This window comes from Myxine glutinosa, unplaced genomic scaffold (genome assembly GCF_964187855.1).
Source record: "Myxine glutinosa unplaced genomic scaffold, kmMyxGlut1.1 SCAFFOLD_2839, whole genome shotgun sequence".
In the NCBI taxonomy this organism is placed as follows: domain Eukaryota; kingdom Metazoa; phylum Chordata; class Myxini; order Myxiniformes; family Myxinidae; genus Myxine; species Myxine glutinosa.
Window position 1 is genome coordinate 26,831 of NW_027618933.1, and position 27,012 is coordinate 53,842.

The following is a 27,012-nucleotide window of genomic DNA, read 5'->3' on the forward strand; positions in this document are numbered from 1 at the left end:
TACTGTGGCCAAATAGCTCTACCTTTGACTCCTCCGTCCAGAGCACATTGTTCCAGAAGTGCTGGTCTTTGCCTAGGTGTTCATTGGCAAACTTTAGTCTTGTCCTGATGTTCTTTCTGGACAGCAAAGGTTTCCTCCTGGCACACCTCCCATGTAGATCAAATTTGTGCAGTCTCTTTCTCATGGTAGACTCGTGCACTTTGACATCAACAGTGGCAAGAGCTACCTGCAGGTCCCGTGATGACATTCTGGGGTTCTTCGAGACTTCTTTCAGCATCTTGCTGTCTGCTTGCGGGCTGAACTTGCTGGGGCGGCCTGGCCTGAACAAGTTGGCAGTTGTTTGGAGTCTTCTCCACTTGTAGATGATCTTCCGGACAGTCGAATTATTGATTTCAAATTGTTTGGAGATCTTTTTAAATCCCTTCCCAGACTCATAGGCATCTATAACCTTCTTTCTGAAGGCCTCAGAGAGCTCTTTTGATCTAGGCATGGTGATGCCGCACACTTCAACAACAAAGAGCAAACCAAACTAAATGTCTGAGGTTTAAATAAGACAGGTTCCTCCAAGATCCTCTCTAACGATGTTCTAATCATTTGCACCTGAGCTGGTGCACCTGATTCTAATTTTAGGTATTTGAAGTAGTGATAAATGTAGGGTGTACTTACTTTTTCCACATGCGAAATTTGCATTTATGTTTATTTAAATTATACAATGGACTACAAAATGTAAATGTTTCATGATATTTGTTATTTTATATCACCTTTATCACCTTTATCTATCAATATTGTTGAAATGAAGATCAAATAGCTGTATGTTGAAATATGTTGGAAAAGTCGAAACTTTACATGGGGTGTACTTACTTTTTCACGTGACTGTATATATGTATTTACAGAATATATCATGCGTTTTTGTGGTTGGGATGAACCGTTGTAGTTATTAAAAATGCTCACTGCACAGCCAACCAAAATGACAAAAACTCAACGAAACTCGTGCCTATTTCGGTTTAAAACGGGGGAGATCCAATCAAGTCTTCATGCGACGTTTCATTCATAACCCACAACTTCTTCAAAGCCAAGTAAACACTTGTGTTGAACCTCTTTTGGTCCAACACACCGATGTTTGGAGTGTAACAATAACAAGACCAACAGCCTAACAGGGCTTGTAAAATATTATAAACCACAAACACGAATGCAAACACCGTCGCTAATGCTGATTATAACATTAAACAAACAAATTTGGAGGAATCCGGACATCTGTGAGGTAGGTTTTACTTGCAGAACTGAGGGTCTACTGTGATCTAGATTATACCCCACAAGAGTTGGGTACGTACTGTTTTGTTGGAAGAGACGTAACGCCGATGCTTTCGATATTTGATGGTCATTTTAACAATCAGTTTGTTTGTGTTCCACACTGAATGAAAAATGTAAAGGTGGAGCATGGCGAATTTGATATCTTTTCAGGTTCGACGATATGTTCGGCATGAACGGCATATAAATCAAAATGGCGGTGTGTGGAGAGTCAGCTGCCGTAATGACATCAGACGTAATCGCATCACCCTGTCATGTGACCAGATCCTCAGCTCTGATTGGTATACGTTTGAGGGGACATACATACATACATACATACATACATACATACATACATACATACATATATACATAAATACATACAGACAGACAAACACTGTTCCAGATGGCATTGCCCGATGGTCTTCGCCGTAAAAAATTATTTATTTTGTTTAATTATCACGTTGTTTATGTCAATCATGCCTTGACTTACATTTTGAATATATATAAAGTATATTATTTTGAGGTTGGGGGAGTTCACTCCATGTTGGCCAGCTGTTCCCAGTAATTGTATGACTATGCATTCTCGCCCTGTGGGCTAGGAAGCATGTGTTTGTTCGACCATGCGCTTCAGCCTTCGGACTGAACTCGATGAGTGCACTGATTTGACAAGCTTTGTTGGATTTGTGTACTTTGGCTTTAGTATCGAAGTAAAATGAATGAATATGAATGATCGTTTTAAGGCCATTTTTCCCCGCTAGTGCGGGGGTTAGCCTTGCGGGCCCCATGACAATCATGGTTCCCTGTTTGAGGCAATGTTTTTTTTTTATGGCCGGATGCCCTTCCTGACGCCAACCCTTAGTCGCCTCTTACGATGCGCAGGGATACGGTGTACCTATTCTCAGCCGGGGTACACACCGGGAGCTTTAGTATCGAAGTGCACTTGCTTATCTTTGTTAGTGTTGAATATTTTTGCCTTTTATTTTAAAAGTTGGTTTCGTCATAGGCTATTGAGCCCAAAGTGCGTCCGTGGATCAGTTTCCTTCCCAAGGGGGGGTTGGTATTTTTTTCCAGTGCTTTGTATCCATTGGCGAAAGGCGCTATCCAAATACAATTTTGTATGCATTGTATGTCATTGAATTGTCATTGTCATTGTCATACAGTCATTGAAAATGAATCCAGTTACCATAAAGGGTTTGAATCTTTCCCCCATCAACATAGAGGGATACTGCCGAAGACTGTGTGGTGGGGAGGTTGAGGAAGTATCTGGCACGAATTGCAGTCATCTGCAAAGTTTTGTGGCAATAACTCTGTTAGATTTTCTAATTTTTAGCCGCGTCGCAAGACGCTGGTCATAGAGTGTCCTCTGCTGTTGTTGTTGTTGTTGTTCTTCTTCTTGTTCTTCTTGTTCTTGCAGAGAAGACAAAACCTCAAAGCTCCACCCATTCTGGGCACCATAGCTCCACCCATTCTGGGAGAGCCTTCATATAAACAAATATACACCATTTTATTAACTCGCATAGCTTTGAGGCCTGTTTTGTAGGCCCGTGGTGTCTTCCTCTCACACAGTTTTATTTCAAATCAAATTCGATATATCATTTCATTTTTCACAGTCGCTAACATAGTTTTAGACTCGGTTGAAAAAAAACGGGAAGAAAATCCGATGAAAGTTGCCCTTTATAGAACGAAATGAATTCTCAAAGGCCTGTAACTTCAAGTCCATTGAGATATATTTTTTTTAAATCGCGGCATGGTCAGTCATACACCGCCCGAAATAAGAGACGGGAAAATGCCAAGATATATATATTTTGTTTAAATCGCGGCATGGTCAGTCATACACCGCCCGAAATAACAGACGGGAAAATGCCGAGATATATTAAAAATTCGTCCATTTGATGACAATCGTCACGATGAAATATTTAATTTATACGTCGTCACAATAATGTGGAGAGAGGAGCATAGCTTCGTTCACGTGTCGCCACACATGGGAAATTGCCGAGATATATATATTTTAAATCGCGGCATGGTCAGTCATACACCGCCTGAAATAACAGACGGGAAAATGCCGAGATATATTAAAAATTCGTCGCCACACACGGGAAATTGCCGAGATATATTTTCACTTTGCACAAAAATAACATCAAGTAATCGAATCAATAGGAATGTCCTGTGCCTATAACATCGACGTTATAGGCACAGCTGCATCTAGGCATTGTGTAACATCGACGCGGCTTTTGTTTTAATTAAAACTTTTTGTACTTGTTTTTTATAGCCTGCGTTGTTTCACTTTGAGAAAGAATTGTTCATTCTGGATTGAATTATTTAAGTGTATTTGAGAATCTTTCCCACTTTATATTGACCTCTTCCCTTATTTTGAAACAGGTATGAAGCACAAGTGGGTTCCTCTTCACCTTGGGGATGTAAGGGCCGAAAATAGCCGGTGGAGCCGAGGAAGATCCAGGCCTGGTCTCGATGCAAGAATTGGTCGGAAGGCAGATGATCGCAGTGAGCAAACAATGCTGGCAATTGAGTTGTTGGGTTGTCTTGTTGATTAACTAACACATGATTTGTAATCTGACAAGGTTCCATTGGGTTTACTTTTAGGTACAAGCTGGCGGCCTAAAGATGAAGCTGATGAGGCTGGGAGCCTACGAAATGAAGCGAGAGGCAGGGGACGTGGGAGAGGTCGTAGCCGGGGCAGAGGCCGAGGGAGAAACAATCCCAGATGTACGGCCCTTTGTTTTATTAATATTATTATTGTTATTATTATTTATTGTTGTTATCCTTATAACAATTATATGTGTATGTATGTGTGTGTGTGCATGTGTATGTGTTAGTGTCATAGAAAAAATAATGCTAGTGCATGTGTATGTGTTAGTGCAGGTATGTATAATGAGGTAAAGATGAACTGATTAGATTTTGGGTCATGAGGTCAAACGCCAAAGGTCAGAAGAGGTTATGTTAGGTAAAAATCCTGTTACCACGATAACCTGTGAACCAGTGATGGGATTCTGACCAAATTTGGTAGACTTATGTAGAATGACGTAAAGATGAACTGATTAGATTTTGGGGTCAAGAGGTCAAAGATCAAAGTCTGTAATCTATATAATAATAGCGTAAGGACTCGACTTTGTTATCCCTTTTACGCCGCACCCAGTGACCCGATGCCCACGGCACTAATGGATATACGATCTACGAACCGCACTCTTTGTTTATCACGTACAGCCATACTCGAAAAATCTGAATTAGCCGACGTTGGGGCCTAAAAGCATCCGATTAACTGCCGATACGACGCCATCTTACGATGCCATCGTATTGGCGTCTGCTGGGCGAAGGCGAAGCAAGCCGTCCACTGATTGGACAGTCGAAGGCGACAGCAAGCCGTCCACTGAGTGGACAATCCCAAAGTGGTGCTATGCCGATTCCTATTACGAATCCATTCATTTTTCAAAAGTATATCGTAGCGTTGTCATTTAAGTAAATTGCAATAAATACGTTGTTCATATACGCACTCTTCATTCTCATCTTTCTTCCTAACTCTTACTCGGACAAGCAAATCCCCTATGCCATCCATAATGGTACACTCTATCCATACACCACATCCTCCCTTCCGTGGATGTTCCACGGGTTTCGGCTAGTATGTCTATAACTTGAGAACGACCGAAGTGATCTAATTCAAACTTGGTGGAGGTATGTATAATGATGTAAAGATTAACTGATTAGACTTTTGGGCCAAGAGGTCAAAGGTCAAAGTCTTTAATAGGTCTATAACTTGAGAAGGGCGAAAGGGATCTAATTAAAACTTGGTCCAGATATGTACAATGATGTAAAGATTAGCTGATTAGATTTTTGGGTGCCGAGCTCAAAGGTCAGAGGTCATGTCAGGTAAAAACGTGATAACTTGTGAACAGCTGAAGGGATTTAAATTAAAGCTTGGTACAAGTATTGTAATGATGTAATGTCGGTGGAGGCATATCGGTCACTGTCGGGATGTCGAAGAGTGTCGTTCTAGATTCATAAATGCATTCATTTTGTTGACACAGCTGTAAGGACGAAGGACAGGAACAGTGGTGAGTTTGAGGTGAAGGTGGGAGTGCATCAGGGGTCAGTACTAGGTCCACTACTATTTGTAGCTGTGATGGAGGTGCTCGTTCTTTTTTTTTTTTTTTTTTTTTTTTTTTTTTTGTATACTGAATCGAGGCTTGTGAAAGAGCTAACATTTACTTCACAAACAAATCAACCAGACAAACAAAATACCCCAAAAGAGGGAGCGGAAGACAAGATGGGGAGAAGGGGAAGCACACAAACACAACATCCGAGAGCAGGGAGATATGTGGAAGGGAGAGGGTCCGGGGGGAGGAGGCATGGGAAGGGGGGGGGGGGGGGAGGGAGAAGTATAAAACACAAGGACACCAAGGACTTCCTGGACAGAAGTTGGTATTTCAAAAAAGTGGAATTGGGGTGAAATTAGCGGGGGTAGAAAAGATCAAGGTTTTGGATGGGGGAAGATAAGAGATGGTGGTGAACAGCTGTTTTAAGGACTTGGAGGGTGGAGTGGGATTGAAGAGAGTGAGGGAGTTTGTTCCAGAGGCAGGAGAAAAGAGGAATGAAGGAGTGAAGGTGAGCAGAGAGTCTTGATTTTGGCAGTTTAACCATAAGAGGGTTGCAGGCAGATCTTGTGCGACCTGTAGGAATATTTGCGGGACAGAGCCCAGAGAGAGCTGGGGGGGCAAGGCCAGAGAGGAGTTGGTAGAAGACAGAAAGACCACCAACCTGCCTGCGGTGAGTGAGTGAGAGGCCCTTGGAGTGAGCTTCATCGCGGGAGATTCCAATGATTCTGAATGCTTTGGTTTCAACAGCGTGAAGGCGAGCTAGGTGTGAGGCAGGAGCACCAGCCCAGAGGGGAGAGCAGTATTCCATTGAGCTGCGGATGAAAGCCTTGTATGTGGTGAGGAGCTCAGGTGTGCCAAGGAAGGACTTCGCACGACGGAGGATGCCCAGTCGGCGACTGGCTTTGGAGGCCAGATTTGAAATGTGGTTTTCCCAGGAAAGATCATGGCAGAGAGTGAGACCCAAAAGCTTGAGTGACAGAACTTCTTGGAGAGGATTATTCAGAAAGTGGATGGGAGGGTTGTCCAGTCGGTCTTTTCGGAGAGACATCGTAAGAGTGTGAGATTTGTCAGGATTGAAAGACATGTTCCACTTGTTTGCCCAGTCTGTGATTTTGTCAAGGTCTGCAGAGAGTGAGGACGCTGCAAACTGCCGATCTGAGGGATGAAGAGTGGAGCGACAGAGAGTAGAGTCGTCAGCAAAGAGATAGAGAGGATTTTCAAGAGAGTCAGAGAGATCATTGATGAAGACCAGAAAAAGCACAGGGCCCAGAACACTGCCTTGGGGAACTCCAGCCTGAACAGAAAGAGGAGATGAGAGAAACCCATTCAGGGCCACACGTTGACTACGACTAGAGAGGAAGTCCGCCAGCCATGCGTGGAGATTTCAATGGATACCAAAAGAGGAGAGTTTGGTGAGCAGAGCGGGGTGCCAGACCGTATCGAAGGCACGTGATATGTCAAGGGAGACTGCTCTAATTTCCTGTTTGGCATTACGGACCTCCATCCATTGTTGAGAAAGCAGAAGCAGCATGTCCAGAGTGGAGTGTCCAGGTCTGAAACCAAATTTATGATCAGAGATCAAGCCATTGGAGAAGAGGAAAGATTTCATATCTGAAGCAATGATGGATTCCATGACTTTGCTGATAATTGGGAGAAGGCTGATTGGTCTGTAGTTGCTGGGATCTGTTTTTGCACCTTTTTTGTGCAAAGCGGTGATGTTGGCAGATTTCCAAGCAGATGGAAGATGACCTTGAGCAAAAGAGAGGGTGAAGAGAACAGAGAGAGGGAGTGAAAGAGCGGAAGAACATGATTTTAGGACCCGTGGGCTGATGCCGTCAGGTCCAGTTGCAGAATCAGAGTCGAGGGTTGACAGAAACTTTTCCACCTTGTCAGGAGGAAAGGACACAGAGTCCAGGAGCAGCTGGGTACGACTGGGTACGGTGGGTACAGAGAGGGATGGGTTTGGGACACAAGATTTAGAGGCAAACACAGAGTTGAGGCATTCAGCTTTTTCACGTGTGGAGTCAGCCGTGTGGCCATTTGAGGTGAGGGAGGGGATGGAGGGGGAACAAACACCAGAAACAGATTTGACCAGACGCCACCAGGATTTGGAAGAGGGAGACAGATAAGAGAGTTCGGTCCTGAGAACGGAGAGATATTGTTTCCTGGCTCTCCTGAGGGTGGACACACACTTGTTTCGGGCTTTGTGAAAGGAAATGAGATTTCCTTCCGTTGGATTTGCTTTCCAGGAGACGAAAGCAAGTTGTTTCTGGGCAATAGCCTCACCACAAGATTCCGTGTACCATGGACGGGAGGAAGGGTATGACAACTGAAGACGAGATGGGATAAATCTGTGCATGAGAGAGAGCAATTTACTTTGGAAGAATTCCCAGGATGAGTTGATGTCAGAGGCAGTAGAGATGGGAGACCAGTCCAGATGATTGATGGCTGCTTGAAGACCATGCCACTTGGCCTGAGTGAAATGCCAGACTAGTCGACGCTGAGGAGGCTCTCTGAGAATGGTCAGAGAGATGTCCACTTTAACAAGCACATGATCAGAAGAGCCGATTGGAACAGAAGAAGAGCAGCAGACATTTTCAGGGAAGTTTGTCATAACCAAGTCCAGAAGAGAAGATGTTCCGTTGACTGAGATCCGGGTTGGGAAATTGACAGATTGTGTCAGTCCCAGTGAGTCACAGAAGTCCTTTGCTGAAGAGCCATGGCTTGTGAGAGAGGTACCCACCCCCAGCCAACTGGCATGGTGACAGTTGAAATCACCACATATGAGGAAGAGAGAGTTGGGATGGGTAGATAGAAGTTTGTCCATATTATCAGACAGCGAGATGTAGATGGAGTCATCACTGTTTGGTGGACGGTACAACACACATATGAACAAAAGGTGGGAGCGAAGGGGAAGCCGTAGCCAAAGGTATTCCTGGGGGTGAGGTGGAGAGAGGGCAGTGCAGGGCGAGTGAGGAAGAGAGTTATTTATAAAGATAGCAACCCCACCTCCAGGACGAGGCTCAGGTCTATCATACCGGAGGAGGGAGTAACCTGGGAAAGATACCAAGGAATCAGAGACATCATGAAGGAGGAAAGTTTCTGTTAAGCAGATCACGTCTGGTTTGTCAGAAGCAACCTGTATGGAGAGATCAGTTAAGTTTGAGCGAAGGCCCCGGATGTTTGAGGTCCATACTGTTAAGGAAGAGGAAGGGGGAGCATCGGATACAGAACAGGGGGGGGGGGGGGGGGAGCGGTAGTGTAAGATGTGGAAGAGGAGGAAGAGGTAGGGAGAGCTGTTGAAGGTGTGTCAGAGATTACAGAATAGCTTGGAGAAAGGGAAGAATGGGGTTGACAAGAGGTTTGATGGTGATTGGGTGAGGTGCAGTGAGGTGTTATTTGAGGAGGGGGAAGAGTGAGGCAGAAGGTTGAGGGAGAAGAAGGTGAAAGTTGGAAGGGGGAAGAAGCGGGGAGGACGCTTTGAGGAGGAGGGGTGAGAGGGGAGTCTAGGAGGGGAGGAGTGAGGGAGAGTCTCGGAGGGGAGGGGCGTGGGGGGAGTTTAGGAGGGAAGGGGCAGGGGGGGAGATTTGAAAGGGATGGGTGATGGGGAAGATTTGGGGGGGAGGGGCAAGGGGGAAGATTTGAAAGAGATGGGTGATTTTTTTTTTTGTTTGTTTTTTTTTTTTTTTTGTATACAAGATCGAGGCTCGTGAAAGAGCGAACATTAATCACACAGAAAGACAAACCGACACATAAAACATATAACATCGGGAGCGGTAGACAAGATGGGGAGAGAGGGGGAAGGACACAAACACAACATTTGAGAGCAGGGACCGAGAGACATGGAGACATCGAGAGATCTGAGAGAGGGCGAGGGCTTTGGGGGGGGGGGGGGGGGCATGGGAAGGGGGCGGTGGGAGAGGTATAAAACATATGGACACTGCCAGGACTTCCAGGAAAGAAGTTGGAATTTCAAACAAGGTGGATCTGGGGTGAATTAGCGGGGGTAGAAAAGATCAAGGTTTTAGATGGGGGAAGATAAGAGATGGTGGTGAACAGCTGTTTTAAAGACCTGGAGGGAGGAGTGGGATTGAACGGAGTGAGGGAGTTTGTTCCAGAGGTGGGAGAAAAGAGGAATGAAAGAGTGAAGGTGAGCAGAGAGCCGAGATTTCGGCAGTTTAACCATCAGAGGGTTGCTGGCAGATCTTGTGCGACCTGTAGGAATATTTGGGGGACAGAGCACAGAGAGAGCTGGGGGTGCAAGGCCGGAGAGGAGTCGGTAGAAGACAGAAAGACCACCTACCTGCCTGCGGTGAGTGAGTGAAAGGCCCTCAGAGATAGCTTCATCGCGGGAGATTCCAATAATTCTGAAAGCTTTGGTTTCAACAGCGTGAAGCCGAGCTAGGTGTGAGGCAGGAGCACCGGCCCATAGGGGAGAACAGTATTCCATTGAGCTGCGGATGAAAGCCTTGTATGTGGTGAAGAGCTCAGGTGTGCCGAGGAAGGACTTCGCACGACGGAGGATGCCCAGTCGGCGACTGGCTTTGGAGGCCAGCTTGGAAATGTGGTTTTCCCAAGAAAGATCATGGCAGATAGTGAGACCCAAAATCTTGAGCGACAGAACTTCTTGGAGAGGATTGTTGAGAAAGTAGATGGGAGGGTTGTCCAGTCGATCTTTTCGGAGAGACATAGTAAGAGTGTGAGATTTGTCAGGATTGAAAGACATGTTCCACTTGTTTGACCAGTCTGTGATTTTGTCCAGGTCTTCAGAGAGTGAGGAGGCAGCAGACTGCCGATCTGAGGGAAGAGGAATGGAGCGGCAGAGAGTGGAGTCATCAGCAAAGAGATAGAGAGGATTTTCGAGAGAGTCAGAGAGATCATTGATGAAGACCAGAAAAAGCACGGGGCCCAGAACACTGCCTTGGGGAACTCCAGCCTGAACAGGAAGAGGAGATTAGAGAAACCCATTCAGGGCCACACGTTGACGACGACTAGAGAGGAAGTCCGCCAGCCATGCGTGGAGATTTCCATGGATACCAAAGGAGGAGAGTTTGGTGAGCAGAGCGGGGTGCCAGACCGTGTCGAAGGCACGTGATATGTCGAGGGAGACAGCTCTAATTTCCTGTTTGGCATTGAGGACCTCCATCCATTGTTGAGACAGCAGAAGCAGCATGTCCAGAGTAGAGTGACCTGGTCTGAAACCAAATTGATGATCAGAGATCAAGCCATTGGAGAAGAGGGTGATGGGGAAGATTTGGAGGGAAGGGGTGAGATTGGATTTTGAAAAGTGTACGATTCATGGGAAACGAACATTTATTGCAAAATGAGTTTCTTGAGACATTCGAGTCAAAAATACATTTGAGGACGCTGAAGGATGGGTGGAGTTCTGGAGAGTTTAGGGAATGAATGAAAGATGCACTGTAAGAGATGGAATTTTTTTTTGGAATGAATAGATTTGGTGAGCAAGTCGAAAGCATTCTTTTATAGAAGAAGAAGAAAAAGATGTTATAGAATATGACAAAATAAAGTTCTTCAGGGGACAGATGAAGCATTTTTTAACAACGTGATCACGTGATCACGAACAACGTGGTCGAAGAACGAACGAACAAATAAGAACGAACAAACGGATAACGAGAAGGGAAATTTTTTTTTTTTTTTTGAGATTTTAAAACAAGGAAGTATTGGGTGAAAAGACCGTGAAAAACAGAGACCGAAAGTAATTGCAGCGCGATCGAAGAACCGCTGAGACAAAAACAAAAGCCTCAAGCCAAGGGCTGACACGGTAGCCTACTAGTACTACACTAGGCCTCAGAATACACGATACGAAAAAACCGACGATTCTGTACACAGGTATGAAAAACCAACACCGAGAAACCTATTAAAGTCACCCCAATAGGTACATACACCGAAAGAAAGATACAGATTCGACAAATACACAATTGTGAAAAATTACTTAACTTCGAAAGCGTGCGCGCGGGGACAGCTTTGAAGAGACGTGACGACCAATCAATGTAAAGGAGGGCTCGGAATGTAAAGGAGGGTTTACCGTGGGAGTTGTTGTTGTATGCAGATGATCTGGTGTTGATTGCGGAAAGTATGGATGGACTGAAGGAGAAAATGAACAAGTAGAAGGAATGTATGGAGACAACGGAGATAGGCTGAATGGAGAAGGTGGATCAAACTCGTTGCTTGAGTGAGATGTGCATGGAAGAAGTTTCAAGAACTGAGTGGCGTGCTGACGAGGAGGGGAGTGTCGTTGAAGCTGAAGGGAAAGGTGTATGCTGCATGTGTGAGAAGTGTTATGATTTATGGGAGTGAGACATGGGTAATGAACGTAGAGCAGCAATGAAGGCAGGAAAGGGTGGAAATGCGAATGGTTCGTTGGATGTGTGGAGTATTGTTGAGAGAGAGGAAGACAAATGATGAATTGCGAAAGATGATGGGAATAGAGCCTGTGATGGATGCTGTGAAGAGAAACAGGTTGAGATGGTTTGGTCATGTGTTGAGGAAGGATGAAAGTGACTGGTTGAGAAGAATGATGGAAATGAATGTAGAAGGAAGTAGAGGATGGGGAAGACCGAGAAAGACTTGGCTAAAGGTGGTGGAAGAAGAAATGCGGGCAAGGGGGTTAACAAGGGGAGATGCAGAAAATAGGGCAAAATGGAGAAGATTGTCAAGGCTAACCCCCGCTCTAGCAGGGAAAATGGCCTTAAAATGCCTGTTGTTGTGTGTTGTTGTATTCATTTTTTTGACACATTGCCTGTGTTTTTGCACTTGGCGAAATACGGTTCTTATCTTATTTGGAGAATGTGCACAATATTCAGGCCGATATACATATTACATACACAGTGGGATTTCCCCTCATTACTAAAATAGTTTGAGTTATCCGCCATAAAGGAGCATAAGGTGATTATGTTTTTCGCACCCCCTTCTCCCATATCTCCCTTCACAATTAGGACAAAAAAGTTATTTTGCTCTTTTTATTGTTTGCTGCCATTGTCTGATCTCGCTTTGTGGTGGAATAAACCACCGTTTAGAGGCCATTTTTCCCCGCAAAGCGGGGGTTGGCCTTTTTCGGGGACCGTGGTTGTTGTTGTTTTTTTGGTCCCCTTTTTGAAGCAATGTTTTACGGCCGGATGCCCTTCCTGCCGCCAACCCTTTTTGTCGCCTTTTTACGACACACAGGGAATTACCAGTGAACTGGTACTCAATTTGCCGACCTCGGAAGGATGACAGGCTGAGTCAACCCCCCTGGTGTTAATTCAGCGATCGACCGGGATTCGAACCCAGGATCCTTGGATCCTAAGCTGGCACCCTAGCCGCTAGCCCAACACCAGGCTCAATGTGGTATATCAAAATGGTGGAATGAGCAATGAAATTACAATTTTACCACGCCATATTCAAACCTTTAGGCACCACCAACTTTAATTGCTGCTAAATCATCGAGGCTTGTGCCAACATTTTGACCACTGTGTGGTCTGTGCTGGCATCGGGCTCCCACTCCCAGTGTTGAGTATTCTCAGGTGGCGTTCAATGACTGCATTAAGTAAATGATGAAACTTTTTTTTTTAATTGACATTTTCACTCATTGTCCACCCTCCATCCTCCCGTGCACTCACCCACCCCTCCGTAAACAAATAGTTGACAGCAGTGGATAACACAGAGTAAGAGTGAAAAAACAAATAAAAAATACTGCAGGTCCAGGTAGATGGGACATGAACAAAAGTTGAATCACCTTTACCTCACTATCCATATGACACAGTTTAATGGAGAATGAGTTTCGACTGAATTTTTTTTCACCCTGAAACTAGTGGCGATTCTTCACTCTCATCATTCTGACAATCATTTTAAGACTTGTCCCAGAAGCATTTGCTTTTGTCTTGCATTTTTCACATTTCATAATCTGTTCCACTTCCACTAATTATGATTCTTCACCCAATCACATGGTAGTGGGTATGGAGTCGGAGTCTGGGGGCACATCTGGAACAATGGATGGGACTGGTGCTTCTGGCGACTTTTCATCACATTTGATGTTCTATTATGATGGAGCAACTGCGGGCCACATGTTTGGAGTCGACCCAGCACTTCTCAAAGAGTACATCAAACGGCAGATGTAAGAGATATCTGTGTGCCTCTCCCTCTTTGTGCTTTCATTTTGTTGTTGTTGGTGTAGCTTCAGCATCACGTGGTTGCGAAACTGATGGACCTACACTACCGGTCAAAAGTTTTAGAACACCTCAATTTTTCCAGTTTTTATTGAAATTTAAGCAATTCAAGTCCAGTGAATAACCTGAAATGGTACAAAGGTAAGCAGTAAACTGCTCGGGGTTAAAAAAAAAGTTTAGGTTCACAAAAACGGGAAAATAATGCAAATTGCAGTTATATTGTAAAAAAAAGGCCTTCTTCAGGGAACAAGTAATGGGTTAACAACGTACAGCTGTTCTGCAGCAATGTAAGTAAATTAAGCCTTGAAAGTTGATGCAAACAATTCCTACAGGTTTCCCAACCTCTGCTGATGACTTGATTACAAACCCTCTGTCTGTATAAAAGTAGTATTGGAACAGACTGTAATTACACCCTCTGAAGCATTATTTGGACAATATTGCACTGCAGGAAGTAGTATATTGGAAACTGGAGGAAACTCTGATAGGAAGAGGTCTGGCAGACCCAAAGCCACAACAGAATCAGAAGACAAGTTTCTGAGAGTCAACAGCTTGCGTGATAGGCGGCTCACAGGACAACACCTTCAAGCACAGCTTAACACTGGTCCAAGGAAGCAAGTCTCAGTTTAAACTGTGAAGAGAAGACTTCGAGCTGCAGGTTTGACAGGTCGAGTGGCAGTAAGAAAGCCATTGCTAAGATGGCAAAATAAGAAAAAGAGGCTTGCCTGAGCCATGAAGCACCGCCAGTGGACTACTGAAGACTGAAAAGAAGGTCTTATGGACCGATGAATCAAAATTTGAAATCTTTCGTTCATCACGCAGGGTTTTTGTACGCCGTCGAGTCGGCGAAAGGATGGTTCCTCAGTGTGTGACACCAACTGTCAAACATGGAGGAGGAAGCGTGATGGTCTGTGGCTCTTTTGCTGGATCCAGAGTCAGCGACTTGCACAGAATGACTGGCACCCTGAACCAAACGGGCTACCACATCATTTTGCAGCACCATGCAGTACCCCCTGGTATATGCCTAGTTGGTCAGGAGTTCATCCTACAGCAAGATAATGACCCTAAACACACCTCCAGGCTATGTCAAAACTACCTTTGAGGAAAAGAACAAGACGGTCGGCTTCAAATCATGGAATGGCCAGCACAATCTCCAGACTTAAATCCCATCGAGCTGGTTTGGGATGAACTGGACAGAAGGGTGAAAGCAAAGCAACCTACAAGTGCAACACATTTGTGGGAACTTCTGCAACAGTGTTGGGAAGAACTCCCCGAACAATATTTGATTTCCATTGAAGAAATAATGCCACAAGTGTGTTTGGTGGTTTTATCTGCAAAAGGTGGCTACTTTGCTGAGTGAAAATTTTACATTAAATTTTGTTAAACAAAATGATTCTACGATTTCTTTTTTTATCTCCAATTGTTTATTTGTTCTATGCTTAATTTCAGAGTACATTGAGACATTAAACTGCATAAATTTCAATAAAAACTGGAAAAATTGAGGTGTTCTAAAACTTTTGACCGGTAGTGTAAGATATCTGGCATCATCGAGTGGTCGTTCCCAGAGATATTTTGTCGATGTAATGCTGAAAGATTGTCTGTGCTGTGTGAATGCAGGGCGTGTTAAGTTGTAGAGCAGTGGTTCTTAACCTTTTTAAATGCACCGAACCCTAACGAAACCCACTGAACACTCGCGGAACCCCTCAAATTTGACCAAAAAATTAAGAAGAATTGCATCTTAATGCGTTTTCTGTTCTTCTTTTCGGGAGGCGATCTGGGAAATGCGTGGTTTTGTTTTGGCAAGGGCCACCCTCAAATCATTTCCGCATGTAAGCCTGCTCCTTTTCTTTGTTTTAATGTCCACCAGTTTCGAAAACGCATGCTCGCAGAGATATGTTGTAACGAACGGCGTGAGGATCGCAATTTTAGCGATGTGAGGATACCCTTCCATTTCGCGGCACCAAAACGTTGAGAGCGTTGTTGTGCCGAAGAGTTGTTGTTGAGTCTGGCTCTGCTGAAGTTCGATGAGGTCGTCGAGGTATTGGTCGTTGACATCTGCCGTTGCAACGTCGAAAGTAAATGGCTGCCGCACCCTTGCTGGGTATTGCTCTTGGTCGGGGAAGTAGCCGTCAAATGACTTTCCCAGCTCATCCAGGTGCGTGGCAATCGCTTGCTTCAGCTCCCCTGGTACAGCAGTGCCTCCAACTTCAGACTCATCTTCGATCCCGCTCACGCACTCATCCAGTAGCGAAAAGTTCGCGAAGTTGTCGTTCTCTGTTTGCCGCCTCCACAATGGTAACTTCTTTCGGAAAGCGCTCAGCTTTTCTTCAGATTCGATGACATTCACACCACCGCCCTGCATCTGGCAATTGAGATGATTGAGTGCGTCGAAGATGTCAGCCAAGTACGCCAAGGCGAGGATGAACTCTGACTCTTGGAAGTGCGTTGCATGGCAATGCTGGTGTTCTCGCAAAAACAGGGCTAATTCTACACGCAAGGCAAAAACACGGCTCACTGCCTTCCCTCGTGATAACCATCGAACGTTAGAGTGGTAGAGAAGGACTTCGAATTCAGAGCCAATTTCATTGCACAGCTCTTTGAAGATGCGATGATTCAGAGCAAGGCTTCGCATGTAATTCACAGTTTCAACGACGATTTTCAGAACATTGGCCAGTTTGGGAGGCAGGGTTTTTGATGCCAGCGCGTGTATGTGCAGGACGCAGTGCGTGATGATAATGTGTGGTGCATCGGCCTTCACCAGCGCTCCAAAACCGGAGTTGCATCCCAGCATGGCTGGAGCTCCGTCCGAGCAAACTGCAGACACCATGTTCCACGAGAGGCCGTTGCTTCTGAAGAAGTCGTCCACAAGCTTCTTCACGTCAGCTACCTTCGTCGTTGTTGTGAGAGGCTTGCAGAACAGAAAGTCTTCCTTGATCTCGTCTCCTTTGACATAACGCACAAATATGATGAGCTGGCTCAAATTCGAAACGTCGGTGGTCTTGTCGAGTTGAAGGCTGAATTTCGTCGGGCTCGCGACTAAATCTGCAACTACCTGGGCGAGGATGTCGTCGCTCATGTCGTCGATTCTGCATCTGATGGTGTCATTTGAGAGTGGAACGAGAGACAACTTGTTTTCAGCAGCTTTTCCCAGCATGATGTTGGCCATCTTCAACGCCGCCGGTTTGATGAGTGTCTCGCCAATGGTGTACGGTTTGCCCTGCTTTGCGATCAGGTACGCAACTTCATACGACGTGGTGAGGATCGGTTTGTCAATTGGAATGAAGCCGAAAGTGGGCAAGGTCGCACTTGCGTCGAATCGGACTCTCTTCAATTTGAATTCATCCAGTGTTGCGTCTATGTACTGCCCCTCGCTGTGCAGTTTTTTTTTAAGTGTTCCCGTAGTTTTGCTTGTGCTAGGCTGGAGTTGCTCAACTTGACATTGCAAAGCATGCATTGAGGACGCTGACTTCCGTCCCGTTCCGTCAAACACGTGAACCCGTACCGCACGTAATCCTCTGACCACTTCCTTTTTTTGCTCGACATGCTGCAAAAAAAAAAAAAAAGTAACAAACTCATCTTAATTGAGTTCGGGCAAATAATTATATGACAAAAATTAAAAAAGGAACATGCTTAAATATAATCAGTACCCCTTTGAAAACTGAGAAATTTTAACGAAGAAAACATAACTTATAGTTACGATGATGGGATTTATTATACTAGGGCATGCCCGTACTATATATATGCCCGTACTATATATCTATCTAAAATTATATCCCCCCCCCTCTATTTACATGAAATGTTTTGGTCCATTCGCAACGCCAAAGCGAACGGCGAACGGCTTGCGAGTACAGTGACAATCCCCCCCCTCTATTTACATGAATGGTTTGGTCCATTCGCAACGACCACAGAACCCCCCCCTCTATTTACATGCAATGGTTTGGTCCATTCGCAACGCCAAAGCGAACGGCGAACGGCTAAATCGCCATAGCTCGGTAAGTACTTGTCCGATTAATTTCAAACCTTGAAAAGGCACATCCTCGGGTCCCCAGCAATATACCTGGCAAGTTTCAAGTATATCGGACCGGTAGTTGTCGAGAAATCGTTGTCGCATACATACACACACACATACACACAGAGATTAGTGGAATTATAGATAGATACTCAACTCTATGTCACCTCAAATCCCATTATAATATTACATAGAAAACTGCGAATTGTTAGTTTTGAATTGCGACCAAAGGAGTTATATCATCTCCACCTAATTTTCTGAGTAATTCAATCATATTTTAAAATCACCATCCACTTTTGACTTTAATATAACTCTGAACCCGCCCTGCATATCCACAAACATTTCCAACTTACTTTTCAATTAATCAGTAACTCCAAAGTAAGGCGCGACCAATGACGCACGGCACACGGCAAGCTAATCGAGGCTATTCACTGGAATTTCCGAACACCTGCAAAGTCCAAAATCCAGTAAGTAAGTAAGCAAGTAAGCACCATCAACAGAATAATTAGCAAGTTGCCCATTGATTCAACTTACTACAGTTAGTGTGAAACAACTTATCTTAAACAGAGACCAGAGAAACCATGAATGGGATGGGAATACAATTACAAATAACATTCCCATTCGTTCGTAACATACATAGCAAAATAATAATAATATTATTAATAAGCGTAATTACACATAGATTCATAATTTATCACAAATAATTATCACAAAAAATATCACAAATAATTTATCACAATTTATCACAAAATCACGTGCCTTCGATACGGTCTGGCACCCCGCTCTGCTCACCAAACTCTCCTCTTTTGGTATCAATGGAAATCTCCACGCATGGCTGGCGGACTTCCTCTCTAGTCGTAGTCAACGTGTGGCCCTGAATGGGTTTCTCTCATCTCCTCTTCCTGTTCAGGCTGGAGTTCCACAAGGCAGTGTTCTGGGCCCTGTGCTTTTTCTGGTCTTCATCAATGATCTCTCTGACTCTCTTGAAAATCCTCTGTATCTCTTTTTGATGTATCTCTTTTGTATCTCTTTGTATCTCTTTTGCTGATGACTCTACTCTCTGTCGCTCCATTCTTCATCCCTCAGATCGGCAGTCTGCTGCCTCCTCACTCTCTGCAGACCTGGACAAAATCACAGACTGGGCAAACAAGTGGAACATGTCTTTCAATCCTGACAAATCTCACACTCTTACGATGTCTCTCCGAAAAGACCGACTGGACAACCCTCCCATCCACTTTCTGAATAATCCTCTCCAAGAAGTTCTGTCACTCAAGCTTTTGGGTCTCACTATCTGCCATGATCTTTCCTGGGAAAACCACATTTCAAATCTGGCCTCCAAAGCCAGTCGCCGACTGGGCATCCTCCGTCGTGCAAAGTCCTTCCTTGGCACACCTGAGCTCCTCACCACATACAAGGCTTTCATCCGCAGCTCAATGGAATACTGCTCTCCCCTCTGGGCTGGTGCTCCTGCGTCACACCTAGCTCGTCTTCACGCTGTTGAAACCAAAGCATTCAGAATCATTGGAATCTCCCGCGATGAAGCTAACTCCAAGGGCCTCTCACTCACTCACCGCAGGCAGGTTGGTGGTCTTTCCATCTTCTACCGACTCCTCTCTGGCCTTGCCCCCCCAGCTCTCTCTGGGCTCTGTCCCGCAAATATTCCTACAGGTCGCACAAGATCTGCCTGCAACCCTCTTATGGTCAAACTGCCAAAATCAAGACTCTTTGCTCACCTTCACTCCTTCATTCCTCTCTTCCCCCGCCTCTGGAACAAACTCCCTCACTCTCTTCAATCCCACTCCACCCTCCAGGTCTCTAAAACTGCTGTTCACCACCATCTCTTATCTTCCCCCATCCAAAACCTTGATCTTTTCTACCCCCGCTAATTTCACCCCAATTCCACTTTTTTGAAATACCAACTTCTGTCCTGGAAGTCCTTGGTGTCCTTGTGGTTTATACTTCTCCCTCCACCCCCCCCCCCCTTCCCATGCCTCCTCCCCCCGGACCCTCTCCCTTCCACACATCTCCCTGCTCTCAAATGTTGTGTTTGTGTGCTTCCCCTTCTCTCCCCATCTTGTTTTCCGCTCCCTCTTTTTGTGTGTTTTGTTTGTCTGGTTGATTTGTTTGTGAAGTAAATGTTAGCTCTTTCACGAGCCTCGATTCAGTGTACAAAAAAAAAAAAAAAAAATTGATACAAAACTAAAAACAAAAAAACAACAAATTGCAATGCGTTTCGGAGGACCTCTGCCGAACCCCTGAGACTGGCTCACTGAACCCCTGGGGTTCGGTCGAACCCAGGTTAAGAACCACGGCTGCAGAGGGTCGGCATAGTGGGTTTTTTGCAAGCTCGATCCTATGTCATCACATTGGAGAGATGTAACAAACTGAAGGTGACCTCAGCGCAGTCTGGTGGTGACCTCAGCGCAGTCTGAAGGTGATCTCAGCGCAGTCTGGTGATTCTGGGAATCTAATGGTGACCTCAGCGCAGTCTGGTGAGATGCACTCTCATTTCTCTAGAGAGAGTTAATTCTGTCTCATGTACGTCAGGAAGAGCATTTAGAATTTTTTCGGGGGATGTGTTGGATTGAGGAGGTAGTTAGGTGATTGTGAATGTGTTTGTTTGTGGAGGGAGATATGGGAGAAGGGGGTGGGAAGTCGTGGCATATGTGGGAGTAGCGGTGAGCTGTGGAATCCTTTTTGAATCTCTGAGTTGAGGGTTGGTTTAACACAAATGTGCAGGCATGTAAAGGATCGTGCACTGCCGAGAATAACCGAGTGCCTCGCATGTCAGGCGATCCTGGAATGGGAGTATTTTTGTTTCCATATGGAGTTGGTGCACATTGGTGGATTTTGTGCATCTTGTTACGGTCCTGCAGGCTTTGCCTTGAGTCATTTTTAACTTGCGAATTTTGGTATTGGATAATTTGGACAAGCATGGTTTGTGGTTTTGCAAATGTATTGTTATGCATATTGTCCTGAGTGACTTTTTGTTGTCCGAATGTGGGTGTGTAAAGCCTTGTGAATGTGTTAATTTTTCATGTAGCTTTGGCATTGATGTTGGTAATATGTTGAATGTGTGGTATGTGTTTCGAGAATAAGAGTATTTTTGGGTGTCGGCCTAGCAGGATAATTTGATTGCAGAACGTAAAATGGGAATCGTGTCTATCTTGGATGGAGAGTTACCATGGATTTTAAGGAAGTGGCTTCCATGCAATTTTAGGTGAGCCAATGTTCCTGAAGGTGTATGTATGTATTGCTGGAGTGAGTCAGTCTTGTTAGGTTTTGTGACATTGTATAGCAATTGTATTGTTCTCATTTTCTCTCCTCAAGTTCAGACATTTATCTGGCACAATTTCTTCACCTAGAGTTGGGTGTGCACTCGATATGTGCCTGATGGAAATTTTGCCTCCCTCTCTGCAGTGACATCTGACTGCATCATCGCTGCTTATTTTACCCCCACCTTTCTCAGCCTGCAATGCCACTGATCATAAATACCTGTTCCCTTTTCTCTAGTGAATACTACTTCAGTGAGGAAAACCTGCAAAGAGATTTCTTCTTGCGGAGGAGGATGGACTGTCAGGGATTTTTACCCCTGGCTCTTGTTGCTGGTTTTCATCGAGTGCAGACCCTCACTACCGAGATTGACGTCATACGGCAGGTCAGCCTCCAAGCAGATTATTGTGAAGTTGGTGGGTGTTAGCTTAGAATTTTGGGAGGATTATGATTGTGTGTTTCTTTTATCATTTTTTGATACTTGGATAAACTTGGGGTATTAATAACCCTGGTAATTTTCAATAATGTTCAATGGAATCCTTCAATACCTGGAAAAGGTAATTCCTTTGGTTTCTCAGATTGTCATCTGCTACTCGTTTGCAGTTTGATGGCTGAATGGTCAGGATATGAAACTCATATCCCAGAGGACATGGGTGCAAATATAGCAGAACATTCTGGAATCCAAGGTTCTGGAATCTATATTTTATACATATATATATCCCTCTCCCTCCCACACATCTCCTTGCTCTTAAATGTTGTGTGCTCTCAAGTGTTTGTGTGCTTCCCCTGCTATTGTCTTCCGCTCCCTCTTTTTATATATTTTGTTTGTCTGGTTGATTTGTTTGTGAAGTAAATGTCAGCTCTTTCACGAGCCTCGATTCAGTATACAAAAAAAAATATATATATATATATATATATATATATATATAACCACCTTTAGAGGCCATTTTTCCCCGCAAAGCGGGCGTTGGCCTTTTTCGGGAACCGTGGTTGTTGTTGTTTTTTGGTCCCCTTTTTGAAGCAATGTTTTACGGCCGGATGCCCTTCCTGCCGCCAACCCTTTTTGCTGCCTTTTTACGACAAACAGGGAATTACCAGTGAACTGGTACTCAATTAGCCGACCTCGGAAGGATGACAGGCTGAGTCAACCCCCCTGGCGTTAATTCAGCGATCGACCGGGATTCGAACCCAGGATCCTAGGATCCTAAGCCGGCACCCTAGCCGCTAGCCTAACACCAGGGTGTGTGTGTGTGTGTGTGTGTGTGTATATATATATATATATATATATATATATATATATATATATATATATATATATATATATATATATATATATATATATATATATATATGAAGGCTATATATATATATATATATATATATATATATATATATATATATATATATATGTATATATATATATATATATATATATATATATATATATATATATTGTCGCGTAACCGTGATTAACACCACAGTTACGGATGACCGATTTGCGAGACTTTAACTCCCGAGGCGAACACTCAATGGCGGACTCAAGTTCAACACCAACGCGCGGAATGGCGGGGCGCAGCGAAGGCTCCGCAACCTTATCTATTAAAATCAAACACCCAGGAAAACTGCGTTCAGATATTATGTACAAAAAGTAATATAAGGGTTTATTAGGAAAAGTAAAGCCAGTGAAAAAGCCCGCCGGTAAATCTAATAATTCTAATAAACCTAAATCGGGACGTCCCCACACGACTGACAGCAAACACAAACGAGGGAGATTAATCACGAAAATAACACGTCCCGTCGTTCAAAATATACGCGGAGATCGGGCTTATCTGTCTTTGTCGTCTTGTATTGTTGGTGTCCAGCACCGCTCCTTCCGGCCCGATCGCACACCACGAGGCCCCTCGCTCCAAGCACCACGCGTCCGACGCAGGCCAGCGGCTCCACTTGACCAGGGACAGGAAGGACTCCTTTCAACTCCACTCGACTCGACGACGCGGGAGTGCTGGCAGCCAAGTGCCAACGAACTGCTCAGTGCCAACTGGGTGTGCTCTCGTGTGTCTCCTGCGACTCCCTACAACCCGAACTGCACTCGAACTGCGACTGGAATGGCGTGTCCTCTCCAACTCTCCACCACCGCTCAACTCTCTGGTGCCTGCCTGCGTCTGCCAGTGCCTGCCACGAACTCAACTCAACTCAACTCTTGAAATGGCGTCCGACCGTCGCCTATATTGGTGGCCGATGACGTCCCATTGGCGCACTCCTCAGCCAATCAAAGCCTCCCGCGACTCCTGACATCTCCCCCCTCCGCCACCCTGCGGTCCCGGCATAACACGTGCCGGCCAGGTTTGTAGGCCTTGGAGGTGTACACGGTGGCGGCCACTTGTGGCGGTGTTTTTGACCTGGTTTCCTGTCAATTTAATACGAAGTCCTTGTCAGGGAAAGGGAATTATTTAATGTTGCGCTAAGGACCTAACTAATGTTTATGTGGTTTGCAGTGCCATAAAGGACAAAGGTTTGATTACTAGGTGATACTCACAGGGGCGTTACCTTTAATCCCTCACTATTTAACACTCGAATCTCCAGGTAGATCCACACTCATACATCTTACCCCGACAACCGCCTGAACATCAATAACTTATTACATGTAGAGTCCCTGTCACGACAGCCGAATACCTACCTATTCAGATCTACCTAGCTCTAGATGTTGCATTACCAAATTCATAACACAGCCCCCCCCCTGGAACCGTAGCTCCTGCAAGGTTCACCGCAGGGCTACCATTCCAGCCTTAACACTTACTGTCACACACTTAATTAACCTATGAAATAAATCAGGAAGGGCTGTGGGAAGTGAGTCGGACTACCTACCTACACTTCCTTAACATGCTGAACCCCTTAACCATCATGCAAGTATGTACATCTTCTTCGTTGTTCCTGTGGAGGGAGGAAACAACAACACACAACACTAACTTAACCACAAAACTTAACCATCTTTCCAAAACTCAAAACTCTAACCTTTGTACATACCCCGGTCTACAGACCGCGTCCCCCGGTGGATGCCACAAGACACAACCTTACCTGCGGGGCCATCCCCAATGCATCCCCCTAAATTTTTCCACGGCCCTGTCCAGATGTTACAGGTGAGTGACACGGCTCGGTGGATTTCGCCCACATTCATGCTACACAGACCCCTTAACCACTCATTCTCATTCCATAGGTCATCAAGGCATTTCAAAAATCAATAAGGTTCTTCTTCAATACACCCCCCTGCAGGACCATGGCATTGATGTCATTCACGTGTGTGTGCATTCCTCAACTAGGCAGCGGGGAGGTACCGCACAAAAAGATGGTGGGGGCGCATCAGGCTGTGGTGCCCGCAGTCCCAAAAACAAGTCAACCGACTTACAAGTTCATTGCCCCCCCCCCCCCTTTACCTCTTGGCCCCGTGACAGCCCAACAGCCCCTTTCCGCCGTTACCTCGCCGGTGAGGGTCTCCACACACACCAGGCTCCTTTGCCTCCTGCTTTCACGCAGCAACACGGGTCACCGGGGGACTTCCTCACCCCGCGGCGCCCAACCAGACCCTCCACCGACGAGCTCCAATTTCCAGTTACCACCGGCTGCCAGGGGTAATTGCCGCAGAGGGGGGCCCGCAGGCATCGCTCCTCAGAGCTTGCTCTGTACCTGCGGACACACACACCTTCCCCACCCACAAGACCCCAAAACACACTTCCTCCCCCACTGCCATTCAATTCTCCACACAACTCAGCACAATTCAGTACAATTCCATAGATGGTGTAAAAGGTGTTACAAGGCTTGCCATGGCCTGCTACATGTGAAATTCCCCCAGTTCACATTTAAACCATCACATCTTCCCAAAAGCACATTTCCAAAAGCACAATTATCACCCCTCATTATCTCCAATAATCATCACACACTCTCCAGGTTCCACTCTCACGACCACATCAAAACACCTAACCACAATACAAAAACATACGCCACCCACAAGACACTGTGGCTCCCATTCCATCCCCTCACCGGCCATGTCATCACTCTCACCCGCCTCCCAACTCCAAATTACATGTCCCCAATTTCCCAAAGCAAATCCTGAAGCCTGGGACAGTACTCCTCAAAACACTCACCTCAAGTGCAGGTAGTTGCAGGTTGGTCAGGTTCAAGAGCGTCATCCACCCTTCACAATCCCAAAATTTCACATTGGGCCTACCAAATACTTCCAAATTTCTCTTTTGTCCCCACTACACTGGCAGGTATGTGGATCCGCATCCAACGGTGATCATCACTACACAACTACCTGTGGCCACGACAGCTCTGCACCTCTACCGTGCAAGGGTCACCGGGACAAGGTGAGCAGTCAAAACGCCAACATGGCCCATGAGTGTCCATAAGGGTGCGACCCACCATCCCTCCTTCGGCCCCCCTGCGAGGAACACAGCTGCAGCAGCCCCAGCTGGCCAATGTGGTGAGCACTTGCTGCCACAACACACACTACCGCACACACAACCTCGGCCCTGGGGGGCACGGTCGCAGTGCGTGGCATCCCTACAGCCACGTCCCCTGCACCTCCCCATCATCCCCCAGTCCGACTACAGAACTGCAGCCCCCCAGTGCTCACCCACACTTGACCACACCAAGGTCCAGTCAACAGCCATGCTCCACCAGGAGACTCACCCAGAAGACATGGTCCACACACCTCGGACACGCACAGCACCACGTTGACCCTCAGGCTACACAACTACATCCCCATCATCCCGCGTCCCAAATATCAGCACAGTTGCCCCCGCAACCAGTTGAAAGCTGTGTCTTGCTACCATATTAATTTCATCACAGCCTCCAACACTTTGGTCTACACACCTGGATCAATAATGGCGTCACTATACAGTGTCCACCATGGCATTTCACAATCCACCCTTAAATTTGCATCTAACCCACAGATTACCCATGCCAACCATTTGTCACATTTCACTCACCTCACCAAAGAAGGATGCTTTGCCATACACATGCCAGCCGAGCATGGCCCATATGCTCGGCTCGTTACACATCTCCCGATTCACATCCCCATGGCTCTCTTCCCAACCCGAGAGTCCATAATCACAACGGAGCATCTGTGGAAGGTCACTCACACCATCACGTTCCACAGATGCCCCAATGGTTGTCCGGCAGGCTATCTCCATCCCTGTCCATTCGGTTTGACCCGCGTCCATCGACCAACACGGCATGGCAGGTCATCACATGCCAGTTGTCCCAAAGTCTCAGGGAGAGGGTGTCAGGTCGCATGCCCGGGTGATCACTACATCAGGCCCAAGCTGGCCATCTGCGGTGCCACCACCAAAGCGCGACCCACAACACCTCCCCCCAGTGGTCCTCAATATTTGCCATCCCAGGCTTGAGAAACCACCTCGGACCTCCCTGGAGGTCTTAACCCCCACCAGGGTCCGGTGACCCTGCCGGCCCGAGCCACCAGCTCGGACGGCGCCCCGACGGACAAGGGACGCCACACTCCACCAGACCCCCCGTGGGACCCAGGTCGTACCTCGACACCCAAGGCTGGACCCCACGTCCAAATCTCGCCATCACAGCCCCCCAGCTGGCTGGCATACCCAAATTTTGAAAGGGGCAGCTTTTGCCCGAGGCCATCACCCATGACCTCTCCATGTCCAAATCCCGCAGCCCGGGGACCAATCCCAACCATGGCTGCTCCAAATCAATTTCCCATTGTAATTTTATTTTAAATTTTCTTTTACAAATTTTCTTTCCCACTGCCAAACCGCAGCTGCAGGGAACAACCTCTACCACCGGTTGTTCTGCCCCTCCCTGCAGTTGATCCAAATTCCCTACAGGGACCAAATCTCCAGAAGCTCTATCTCCCGATCCTCCAAGATCCAAATCCAGCCCGGAGCCAACACACTCCCCCAACTGGTTGTCCAATTTTGGAGCCTCTGTTTCCAAATAGCAGTATACAGTGAGCGTCCCCTCGGTCATTCCAACCACCTCCTTGGACCAACTCACCTTTTCCCCCAGACTCCTTTGGGCCTGAACAAGCTCTACCTCCATGGGACTGTCACAGGTCTCCAGCCGCTGGATCAACTCATCCTCATCATTAGAAATCATTCCTGGCCCCGCCAGGCTTTGATCAATATCCCCAATAAATACC

The 27,012-nt window shown here is 46.0% G+C and overlaps 1 protein-coding gene across 1 annotated transcript; it reads left to right on the forward strand.

The window, feature by feature from the left end:
* Positions 1-1,467: 1,467 nt before the first annotated feature.
* On the forward strand, positions 1,468-21,228 carry LOC144889332 (la-related protein 1B-like; the record flags this gene model as incomplete). Its single annotated transcript, XM_078769515.1, has 5 exons — positions 1,468-1,589; positions 3,670-3,792; positions 3,892-4,014; positions 13,350-13,512; positions 21,084-21,228. Coding segments are annotated over exons 1-5 (642 nt in total), but the record flags the coding sequence as incomplete, so codon positions are not given.
* Between the last annotated feature and the right edge of the window lie 5,784 nt (positions 21,229-27,012).